General features: G+C 36.1%; 1 protein-coding gene across 13 annotated transcripts in view; it reads left to right on the top strand.

Moving 5' to 3' along the window:
* Positions 1-4,365: 4,365 nt before the first annotated feature.
* Positions 4,366-13,031, top strand: part of LOC115216674 (serine/threonine-protein kinase 26) — a 163,145-nt gene continuing 154,479 nt past the window's right edge. For 3 of the 13 annotated variants that reach the window (XM_036506307.1, XM_036506304.1, XM_036506302.1), the window contains exons 1-2: positions 4,366-5,546; positions 12,379-12,414. In XM_036506307.1, coding sequence (XP_036362200.1) covers positions 4,629-5,546; positions 12,379-12,414 — 954 coding nt within the window. In that variant the 5' untranslated portion in view covers positions 4,366-4,628. The remainder of the gene's footprint in view (positions 5,547-12,378; positions 12,415-13,031) is intronic. The other 10 variants (XM_036506309.1, XM_036506305.1, XM_036506303.1 and 7 more) reach the window with 5 other exon arrangements.

The following is a 13,031-nucleotide window of genomic DNA, read 5'->3' as shown; positions in this document are numbered from 1 at the left end:
TGAAAATCGAACATTTGAAGCACGACTACAGGTAGGCGTTTGTTTTGTTTGGGAGGGGCTTAGTGGAGTTTGTTGTTCAGTAACTAATAATTTTTGTTGAGCAATAGACTCCACTCTGTTCCAGACATTTGCCTGCCTGTGGTTCTGCGAAAAGTCTCACTTTGCAGTGAGAATAGTGTTTTTGGGAGGCGTATTCCCTCCAGGAAAAAAAATTTTGTCTGTTTTTTCTTGTGTTCGTGCCCGTACCTTTGGGTCTACCATTCAGGTAAGGAGTGCGAGGACGGCGGAGAATTTAATTTTTGTGCTGCGGATTACCTGAGCAGCAGAATTTTGTTACCAGTTGAACTGTCTTCTTTCATTCCTGTTTTCCCACGTCTGTCTTTCCGTTCTTTCTTTGTGTTATATTATTGACTTTTATTTGAACATTTTTGGACTTTTTGTTTTCGGATTATTTTAATTTTATTTTTTGAAAAAAAAATAGCAACAAAGAATACTGCTTTGGAGTGGCGAATTGTGGCCCCCAAAGATTGGCTCAAAAATTATACTGAGAGAACGGTGGTGTTAAGGACCTACTCTAGGGTCCTTGAAGCCATCGCTGAGTTCTCTCAGACTGACATTGAGGAAGAGTTGGCAAAGTACCCGCCAACTTTTCGATTTATTCGTAGGGGTGCAAAGTACGGAACTGTGTATTATTATTATTATTATTATTATTATTATTATTATTATTATTATTATTATTGTTGTTGTTGTTGTTGTTGTTGTTGTTATTGTTATTATTATTATTATTATTGAAGACAAACATTTTTCTCTTTGGCCAATCCCTGATCAATTTTTTCAAGTTTCACTTGAAAAGGAAAATAAGAGTAGAGAGGAAAGTAGTCTTCTAGCCAATTTGCTGAAAGTTAAGTTAAGTTAATTTTTTGGCTCAAAAAGCAAAAAGCAAGGCCATGTAGGGGGACATGGAGTTACGTACAGGGAGGATGTTCATGCAAAGAGTTCAGGCCATTTCTGGTCAAGAGAGACTTTGAACCGAGCGGTCGTCGGCATCTTCACTATCTCGTCCGGCAGCTTATTCCACGGATCCGCAACCCGGACGGACAAAGCCCCTCTCCTTCGATTGAGATGAAATCGTCGCAGATAGAGCTTTTCGGAGTGACCCCGCAGCCGAGGCTCTGGAGCAGGAGTGAAGAACAGCTCTTTCGAGAGGTGGATGAAAGTGACGTGAATGGTGCGAGTGAACAGGCCTGCCCTGAGCTTACACCTGTAGTTGAGAAAAAAAAAAGGAAAGGAAAAAAGGCACCTGCCTCAAAAGTTTAAGTACCCATAGTTTTTTTTATGGGGTTTTTACATGAGCAGCTCTCGAACACCTCCTCCCTATTGAGGATTCTACATTTAAAAAAAATTTTGTTGATCTTGTTTACGCGTAAAACCCTTACAACAACACACACATACACACACATTCTTTGTTTTGTACTGTACTGTCCATAATGTTTTTCTTAAAGTAAACCCTTGTAGTTAATAAAGAAATTATTACTACTATTACTATTATTACTATTATTATTACTTTCCGATTGAGTTGCATTTTTATTTCATCTTCAGACCGGGTCTCAACCAGAGACCCAAGGCACATATATATATTAGATAGAGCGAAACATCCTGAAAATGTGGGCAGTTGATGTCAACACAAGTTTTTGAGTCTTATAGATTGTTGGTTTTCCAGGGATCTAGTACAAAAATTTGTCAGTACCTTTCTTTATCATTCCTAGGGCACCTACAACAACAGGGATGGCTTTGGTTTTTAATTGTCACGTCCGAGATATCTCAGTCTCAAGGTCCTTATATTTCGATAGTTTTTCAAATTCATTTGCTGAGATGTTTCTATCAGTAGGTACTGACATGTCAATTAACAAGATTCTTTGTTTTAGGTCTTTGATGACAAAGTCTGATCTGTTAGTATTTATTTGCCTGTCTGTATGTATCCTATAATCCCATAGAATGCTAACATTCTCTCTCTCAGTAACTGGCTCTGGTTGATGTTCATTCCAGTTTTAAGGGTGCGGGGTACCACAGTGATGGCATATTATCCAGTGTGAATATTGATCAACTCGATCATTCTTGGTTTTATATTATTGTTGTTGTTTGTTTGTTTGTTTGTTGAGCGAAGCGGTCTTCGTCCCAGTGAGAGAAGTCCGAAACGTGGTCATTTGCTATTCGTAAGACCCGCAGAAGAGAAAGCAGGTCAACCCCCGACGCCGACAGCATCGACGGATTGTTGAATGCGCATCCAGGCTCAGCGGTTGCGTAGGAAGTCGGGGACAAGAAATAGGAAGAAAGAGTGAGAGAAAGTTGGAGTGAAAGAGTGCAACAGGGATCGCCACCACCCCCTGCCGGAGCATCGTGGAGCTTTAGGTGTTTTCGCCCAATAAACACAAACAACGCCCGTTCTGGGAATCGAAACCGCGATCCTCCGACCGCGAGTCCGCTGCCCTAACCACTGGACCATTGCGCCTCCACTAACTCTTGTTGTTGTTGAGCGCATGCCATCAAAGTGACACTAGGGTACAAATATACGAAGCCTAATCTACACATCATGACTACCCGTCTGATAACGGTACACTAAGCACATACATCACAACCATATATACGCGACATTGTGATTTCATATCAAGATAAACAGCACATGACTTTACAGTTGGGGCCCAGTTAGGATTTTCTTCAAGTCGAGTAGCTCATTCTGCTCAAAAGGTCCCTGAGTAAGGGTTACTTAAGGATATTGAACGAAACACCCATGTTTCTAGAGGTAAATTATTCAAACTCCAAAGAATTCCTCTCAACACATGGCTATAATGCTTCCCCACTATTGCTCGGGATCACAGATGCACGTATTGTCAGCCACTAAGGGACATGCTCAACTGGTTAAGGTCAAACGACTGACAAGCAAATCTGTGGTATTGAGCAGAATATCTGTTGTAGTCGATCTTTTATACGAAGACAAAATACATGCATGATAAACACTTCCAATTAGTTAAGCTCAGAAGCTATGAGAGCCAATCATTATTATTAGCATTGGTCTGTATGTGTAAATTTATGTAAGTGTGAGAAACGAATATATGGATTATTTAGAATATGAATGTATTTTGTCCCTGATTTCTATACCAGCTATCACGACTGTGTTTGTATGCTATATGTGCGTGTGTGTGAGTGTATGCGTGTGTGTATGTTTTATGTGCGTGTTGTACGTGTGTGTGTGTGTGTGTGTGTGTGTGTGTGTGTGTGTGTGTGTGTGTGTGTGTGTGTGTGTGTGTGTGTGTGTGTGTGTGTGTGTGCGTGTGTCTGTGAAAATCTTTATACGATCAATGGCCTTAATTTTCTAGTTCTCGAATCAAAGATGCGTGAATAATAAAGTAATGAAGCGTACATAATACTTATTCACAATGTCATCTTCACCATCATCACCATTGTCGTCATTAATATTTTTATTATTATTATTATTATTATTATTATTATTATTAATTATTATTATTATTATTATTATTATTATTATTATTATTATTATTTATTATTATTATTATTATTATTATTATTATTATTATTATATTAATATTATTATTATTATTATTATTATCATTATTATTATTATTATTATCATCATTGTTATTATTATTATTATTATTATTATTATTATTATTATTATTACTATCATTATTATTATTATTATTTTTATTATTATTATTATTATTATTATTATTATTATTATTATTATTATTATTATTATTATTAATATTATTATCAGTTGGTCCTTACGTTCCTCATATATATATATATATATATATATATATATATATATATATATATATATATATATATATATATATATATATATCAGGGCTTCAGACATCTAGATCTCTATATATTTCAGAAGAGTAATATACGGACCAGGATCTTTTTTAAAAACATTATCTAATATTGCAGTCACCATGTTTTGGTTCTAATAGTGCGTGTAGTAGTAGTAGTAGTAGTAGTAGTAGTAGTAGTAGTAGTAGTAGTAGTAGTAGTAGCAGCAGCAGCAGCAGTATTTGTTGTTGTTGTATGGTAAACACATTAAAACATGCTCGGCTGCACATGACATTGGGCTTGCTAATAACACACTTTCCATACTCACGTTACGTTCGACCTAAAATCGGATTAAAACAATACGATTCATGCGAATTAGGATTAACACTGTGAAAATTTCAATTGACTGGGAGGTGCTTAAAAAACGCCACACATTTTACACACATTGCCGGCTCACCCAATTGGAGCCGAGTAGTTTGGTTGTATTTACTTTTTACTTACGGTGAGCTGTCTTCATAAACAAAATCTGTAGAACACACAGTTCATTGCTAAACCTGTCATCGAGACGGAACGTACAACTTATTAACATATCTAACCATTGAAGTTTTAAACACGTACCCGATTTTTTTTCAGTTTTCCAACTTTCGCTTTGTAGCATCTTTTATTGGCTTAGCAGAAGGATACTTTTACCTGCGAATTGGAAGTATACACACTGCTTTGCTTGTTATTTCGTGAAAACTGATTGTATTCCAACACATATTTCGGGTTATCTGTATAACAGTTGTAAGCTGAACATGGATATCTCCCTATATAACAGCACTATAGGAATGTCCGATTACGAAGCCGCCAAATTCCATGAGCTAGTCCTCGGGAAGCATTCGATTCTTCTCCAAGAACCAACAGTTAACAAATCAGTGAAGGCTGATCCGGAATCTAACTGGATTCTTAAAAAGCGAAGCATCGATGAAAAATTGGAGGAAACAAGTTATTTTCTTAATGTTCTGCAAAAGCAAATAACGCTTAATGAAATCGAAGATGGTTTGAAAGCGGCAAGAGCTGCAAATGATATTAATGAGGCTAAATGCATCGAAGAATCCGAAACGAATGAAGCTCTCAAAGTTTTGGATGACCTCGATCAAGAACTGATGAAAGACTGCGAATGGAGAGATGACATTAAGAAAGAATGGAGAAATTTGCAGAACAATCGTTGTTCCGATGAAAAGGTTTTCAACTTAAATAATCTGAATGAAATGAACGAAGAACTGAAACTGAACAACTCGAAGAATATTTTGGATAAAATTCCGAAAGAAAAAATTGTGAATACTACCAATTTATTGGAACAAGACGTTATTCCGGTCGATAACGACATCGATATAAAAGACACTGTGTTTGTTATTAATCATTATGAACAATTGCAGAATTGGCTTCTTCAGGTGAAGCAGAGTTACATAAACATCGAAGAGAAATGTGAACCGAACTACGTCGCTCTCTTAACTACGGCTAAGAGACTGACTCAAAAGATTAAAGAAGGACGCGTATTAGCTTGGTTGATTGCTCGCTCTGAGAACACGCCCAGTAGATATAGAATCTCTTTGGGAAGTTGGTTCCTTGCAAACCTTCCCATTGTTCAAGGCAAGGATAAAATCAAAGAGCGATTAAAAGAACACAAAAGGATCGTTCTGATGAAGAAAAAATCCCTGAGAGACGAAGAGGTAAGATAGTCAAGTTTTTTATTAATATCGTATGTTTAAATTACAAGTAGAAAATCGCCTGACCCTTTCCCTCGTCCTTTTTGTTCCAGCTAGTAGAGCATCGACTAATAACGCTTGCGTCCTGGTTCTCAACACTGTGATAGCTAAATGTACAAAGTTTATTTTTCGATAGCATAAACCGAAAAAAAAAAAATCCAAATTACAAATCAAACAGTTCTGCTTCTCCCCCTCCATCACCAACACTTTTTTCCCCGTTTTTTGTATTTTTCTTCTCCGCAAAACGTTCAGATTCTTTCTGTCCTGAGTATACGCAACAGTTTGAGATAATTGATGCTGGGGTGATGGTGGAGGTGGTGGTAGTTGTTATTATTGTTATTTTTGTTGTGCTAGTTGGTGTTGTTCCTTTTGATAAAATGGTGAAGATGATTATGATGGTGATGATGATGATAATGATGATGATCATCATCATCATTACCAACTTCTTATTTTTGTATATTATACTGAGCCCATCATATTGGTTTCAATTGTTGGCATAAGGCCAGGAATTTCGGGGGAGAGGGTAAGTCAAAATATTCAGCGACATTCCGTCCGTCCTTGCGTTCTGAGTTCAAATCCTGCCGAGGTCGACTTTGCCTTTCATCTTCCTGGAGGGTAGATAAGGCAAGTGCCAGTTGCGCATTGTGGTCGTTGAAATGGACTAATCCCCTTCCCACAAATTTCAAACTTTGTGCCTATAGTAGAAATGATACGTAAATGCATCAACACACGCACAGGTAAAAACATTTACATACGTGCGTGCAAGCATTTGCATTTGTATATTTACATATGTACGTGCAAATGAGGAAGTCTCTATGCAGCCGCCTTGATCTGAAAGAAACTAAAGCAGCCAAAGGCGGCGAGCTGGTAGAATCTTCAGCACGCCTGGCGAAATACTTAGCAATTCCATTTCTTGTTACCCCTCATAAAAAGCACTCATCACCACCGAATGAGAAAGAACACATAATGCTGGCTAGCAAACTACCCATAAGCTGGAACCATAAGCCTGTGTAGTTTACATTTCCAGAACCTAAATCTTTTTGATTGGAATATAACAAGTACCACTTGTGGTTAGTTGCAAGAAGAAAACATCAATGGTGTACAAACATCACGTTATCTCTATCACGTGCTGGGCCAGTCTTGAATGGACTTCCTATATTTCTACGTTAAACTCTAACCACAAAACACCGCACTAACTACAACATCGCAAAAAAAAAAAAAAACAAAAAAAAACTTGTCCATTCAATCCAAGCAATAAAAAAATCATGTAAATAGAAATAACTGCAATATCAACTGCCTTACTGACTTTGAACACACGACTAGTATACACAACACCAACATGAAGTGCTGAGGAACTGCAACTGGTGTTATTCGACCGAATTTAGATGTAGAATGTTCGTAGTAGTACGTAGCTCTGTTTGATTCCTATTGTAGCATCAAACCGTGAAAATCTATTGTCCAACTATATAATTTAAGGCCTTAAAGCTTCCGAGGAGGGATTCACTCCACATCCGCTAAATGCCTGTCATACGTGTTATATGTTTACATTGTGAAATGTATTTGTGAAGTTAAGGAAGATCACATACAGTTCTTTGATCTGTTCGATGGATTTCTCTAGGATCTAACGGAGGCAGATTACTATATCCATGGTATTTCCCCCATCCCTTCTGAATTTACGTTGAGTTTCAAACAGAACTACTGCAATTTTCTGACTCAGTCTATTGAGCAACACTCATACAAGGATCTTCTTTCTTGTCTATAGCAAACAGATAAATACCTCAATAATTTCCACAGACATTCTTACCAATGATGATAGAATGCTTCCGATTTTGTGGGACATCACCAGATTCCTATGATTCCAGCATCGACCAACAGAGACATCTAATGAATTTGACTTTTTCCCTTTCCCCTCACTTCTGCGATTGAAACCGGTATCAGTTTGCAATTCGGTGTCATCGTTTTCCCAACACTTCTCCTTGTGTTGCAGTTACAGTCTTCACTAAACTTTCCTGAATTTAGCTGTCTTTGAATAAGTGGTGGAAGCCTGGACAACATTTTACTGTCGAGCATCTGACATTACAGTTCCTGGTTTTTGCTGTTTTGTCCCAAGATTCCAGAACCTCATTCATATCTAACTCCAGAGTGCCCTTAAAATTCCTATCAACAAATTGCCTGCCGCTAGCGAAATCCTAACCGAATCAACACCTGTAATTTAACACTACAGCAGAAAAGGAGTGAATAAATGACTGCTTTTAATATTTAATGAACCCGTTTCATTGCAAACGCTTTATAAGTGTAGTTATCATCATTATGGTGGAGTGATTATTATTTGTCATCCAAAACCTTATAATCTGCCTATCTGTCTCTCTCTTTCTCTCTCTATCTCTCTTTCTCTCTCTCTCTCTCTCTCTCTCTCTCTCTCTCACACACACACATACATACATATACATACATACATCGACACATCGTTTTTCGTTTCTTTTTTCGTTGTTGTACCTGCTTTACTCCATCGAATCTGATCAAAGTTGGCTCCTGTTCAAGTGATTCGTTACATGATTGTATTTCGATATGTTGTATTCTATTCTAATTTGCAAGATACTGTTACTATTTTCACTTTTGCGATTACGTATAACCTTTAACAATAACTTACAAACCTGTGCCAAAAACCTTCCCAGCTCACTGTGCTAATTTCTGTTGCACTTTTTTTTCTATTATTCAAATTTATATAAAGTACTTCTAAAATCTGATTGTGCTCTGAATATTCTTTATCAAGTCGGCTCTCCCTTAGATAATATAGAAAATAACTATACTTATAAAACGTTTGCAATGAAACGTGTTCATTAAACACTAAAACCAGTTGTTTATTAACCTCTTTTCTGTTGTGCTGTTTTGTAATGTTAAAATACATTTCGTTTTTGGATTTGGTTTGCAAGATTCTTTATATGAGTTCGTGTGTTGAAGCTTATTCTGTTGTGTCTGGGGAGAGTCATTTTCTTTTTGTGCCTTATTATGTAACACATTCGCCGGTAAAATTTCCACTTTTTTCTTATTTTTATTGTCCTAAAATTTTCCTTGCGGCTTGCAACCTTTTCAATAGTTTTGATGCAACGAAAATTTTAGGACAATAATAATAAGAAAAAAAGTGGAAATTTTACCGGTGAGTGTGTTAAAATACAGTTGTTGATTTCGGTTACGATTACTGATTGTAGGCATTAAGAAATATTTCCGTTCGTCATAATCTGATGCGTTGTGTCTTTGTAGAAACTAAATGTTTAACCATAACTCATGGTTATGTTTGAAACATGTCAAACTGATAGGAGATGGTTTCAATTATGAATTCGCTTAACAAAGTGTAATTAAATCATTTTTTTATACCGCTTTTATTATTTACGAACTGTAAACCATTTCATGGAGTTAACTGAAGCGTAGAAATGAAACTTGTACAATTCTATTCAGACACTAATTCTAATTAACTAAACAACCGTGTTGATACAGTTTTGAGATTTGTCATAGAGAATAATTCAACTGATAAATAATAGATGGGCCAAAAGTCACGCACCGAAACATTTATGTTATTTATATTACGTTATTATTATTATTATTATTATTACGAGTATTATTCATTTTGTTCATGTACAAGTGAGCGTGTATTCATCATTATTTTAATTATTTCATTCAGATTTCCTTCAATTTTACAAAAATTGAAGCTTGTGTTTGGCAATTCCGGAGCGTATCGAACTTTGCGCGTGACTTTTGGTCCATCCTGTATTTATTTGAACTAAAAAAAATTCCCATACCCGCCTCTGTATTTTAAAATTTATTCGCTACGCAGTTATCTTTATAATAATATTTTATATTTTGCAAAACAGTTTCCAAATCAAATTAACAATTTTTTCAGGCAAATGTCAAACAGTTTTGCTAAGCACACTAAAATCGCAAACTCACACATTATAAAATCTCATTGTAGCTTAAATAAGAATGTAAACACACTTTTTCAGTTTCTGTTGATGTGCAGGGGATAAAAGGGAAGAAAGTCTTTTAATGAACCGTTTGCAGGAGGTGTACAAGACTTCCTTCCCCAATCAATATCATAGGTCAGCTGTGCCTATGAAGCAGTCCTAAATTAAGCTAGCACCTTAATGGCTACCGTAATTTGCATATTTGTGTTTTGACGGTTCGTTGTTGATTAAACAATATCGATTTGTGCACAAGACAGTGTAAACCAGAACAACTTCATATATTATAAAACCCCATGTTAAAAAATATCTTGCATTATCTTCGCACACACACACACACACACACACACACACACACATATATATATATATATATATATATTATATATATATATATATATTATATATATACATACATACATACATTTGCCTGCTAGCTTAGCCAGCGGGGTGGCGTCATTTGAAGGCTAAAACAATGCGAAGCGCATTGTGACCAGCGATGTGTAACATCTGATAGCCTGGTCGGTCACGTGATCACGTGATATACATACATACATACATACATACATATATTGTATATATATATAGAGAGAGAGACATACATACATAAATACGCGCGCACGCACACACACACATGCACATTTCTGCTGCGAAGGTCAGGTCAGCTGCTGAAGCACGCGCCGTTGCAGCTCGTTGCTGCATTTATCATTTGTATATTCCGGGTATATTCCCGGGTCTTGCTGGGCCTTGCCAACAGGTAGGAGAAGAAGAGGATTAGTTAGTACCGTTGAACCCAGCAGTTGACTGGTTCTTTATATTATCGACCCCCAAAAGCATGACAGGCAAAGTTGATCTTCACGAGATTTGAAACCGAAATCTGACGAGTCAGAAGGAAAAAATACCGTATGGATTGCAAAGATCATAGATAAGGTTCCTTCCTCATTATCCATCAATAAATAAATAAAAACATTACGACGTAAGTCGAGGTTTTAGCACAATGGTTCTCAACCAGGGATCCATATGGCCCTTGGAGCCCATGTTAGATTTTTTGGGGCCCACGCAAGCTAAAGAGTAAATTGGAAATCCACAAGAAATATTTTAAGGACCCATGAAAAAAAAAATGTTACTTTGGAAACAGCTCAGTAGGCACAGGAGTGGCTGTGTGGTAAATAGCTTGCTTACCAACCACATGGTTCCGGGTTCAGTCCTACTGCGTGGCACCTTGGGCAAGTGTCTTCTACTACAGCCTCGAGCCGACCAAAGCCTTGTGAATAGATTTGGTAGACGGAAACTGAAAGAAGCCTGTCGTATATATATATATATTATATATATATATATATATATATATATATGTGTGTGTGTGTGTGTGTGTGTGTGTGTGTGTGTGTGTGTGTATGTTTGTGTCTGTGTTTGTCCCCCCACTCCCAAAATCACTTGACAACCGATTATGGTTTGTTTACGTTCCCGTAATCTAGCGGTTCGGCAAAAGAGACTGATAGAATAAGTACTAGGCTTACAAAGAATAAGTCCTGCGGTCGATTTGCTCGACGAAAGGCGGTGCTCCAGCATGGCCACAGTCAAATGACTGAAACGAGTAAAAGAGTAAAGAGAGTAATAGAGTTTGCTTTTCGCATACTTACACAAGTTAGGGTGTGAAAAATAAAAATAGGAATTTTGAAAGAAGCATCTATAAAACTAGTTTGTAAACATTGAATAGCTTTGTGGGATCCACCAGATTAGCAGAGTCATTGAAGGAGTTCATAGGTAAAAAAAAAAAAAAAATGGTCGAAAGGCACTGTCTTATAATTTCTGCTTTGCATCATCACCATGTAAGATATATTTACTGAAAATAAAAATAAAAAAAAAAAAAAACGGTGGTTATCTCCCTTAGAGTCTATTTCGCCGCAAAGACTAAAGATGATTGCGTGAAATTGCTTGTGAAATAGTCTCAACGTGATCACTCATCTTTCGAAATATAGCAGCGAAAGGATCTTTTCGGTTTCAACGGCAGTTTTTTAAAATAATTTCCACGTAACTAAACACTTTTAAACTTCGTATACTGGTAGAATGTGTTTATAAAACATCTTTTTCTCTTGGCTTTATTGAGAAAATTCTATAGTTTGTAAGATATTTGTTGTTTTTTTTCTTCAATTTCTGCAATTTCAACCAATCAGTGACGTCTATTGAGGTGAAAACATTCTGTGCCGTATGAATATTCCCTCGTTTAAGAAACAGATTGGGTTTATTTACATTTCTGAAGAAAAAAAGATACCTTCCCCCCACCCCTAACCCTAAAACAGATTGAAATGCAATAGATCGATACTAGGGTCATAATTATGGGTGACAATTTCATATGACACCGCTAAAAAAAACTGCCGTTCAAACCGAAAAGATCCCAGCGAAATCTAATTGTGATACAGACATACATCGTCGTCTTAAAAAGGGTTGGATAATGTAGTTCCGGTTTCCTTACATAGAGGTAAAAGACGGATCGTTCCGGCCAGGTGTGGTTTTGATCATAAGTCTCTGCTCATCCAGGGCTGACCTAGGGCTAAAGAACAACAGCGACAATGACAGCATGTACAAAATTAATGTGATGAGCAAATATATCCACAAAAATAAAAAAAAATCTGGAAGATATATATCGGCAATTCTATGATTTTATGACAATCATATAAATTTTGAACCTGTTGAAATATTTTTGAGGTAAACATAATCAAGTTCGGTACTAAAAAAAGCTTTTCACTTTTCATTCAAACTATCGTGTTAATAAATATTTGATTATTTGAATTTTTGTATATAAGCCTTTTGATAACATAAAATTTTATTTTATTTCGTAGTTTTCGACACGGCATCCCGAACTGATGGCAAGGGCGGTAAGTACAAATGGCTTTAAATATACTCATAGTTATTCCCCTTTACAATGTAGGATAAAATTTTTACAGATGACAAGTGTCTTTACACTTTATCTGAATATTTGTTTACCTGCTTGTTTTTCAGTCTCATTTCATGTAATGTAATCACTAGTTGAATTTACATTAGTCACCTTTTATTTAAATTTTACATCAGTTTCTTTTTTTTTACGCAATATAAAAAGAAAAAAATATATTAGTAATACTATACATATGTTCATTTTTTGTAGTGTCATGGACTAGTCAAAACGCCCCAAAACTATATATTCATTTTGTAGAAAAAAAAAGTTATTTTTTCAAGAGACTGATTTCCAATTATATTTTTGTTCTTTTTTTTTAAATTTTAATTACTTTTCGTGTCTCATATTTATTACTCTGGTGAATTTATGAATTGAAAAACAGAATCCCCCCTCCCGCTTTTTTAAAGAATTGAGTATGTAGCAGTATATATGTATATAATTCACGGTTTCAATCGATTGATTGTGACTATAATCTTTTCTGCTCTAAGCACTAGGCCTGAAATTTTGAGGGAGGGGGGCCAGTCGATTAGATCGACCTCAGTACGCAACTGGTACTTAATT

The sequence above is a fragment of the Octopus sinensis genome, linkage group LG10 (assembly GCF_006345805.1).
Source record: "Octopus sinensis linkage group LG10, ASM634580v1, whole genome shotgun sequence".
In the NCBI taxonomy this organism is placed as follows: Eukaryota; Metazoa; Mollusca; class Cephalopoda; order Octopoda; family Octopodidae; genus Octopus; species Octopus sinensis.
The sequence above is the reverse complement of the archived record's forward strand: the minus strand, read 5'-3'. Positions and strand labels throughout refer to the sequence as shown.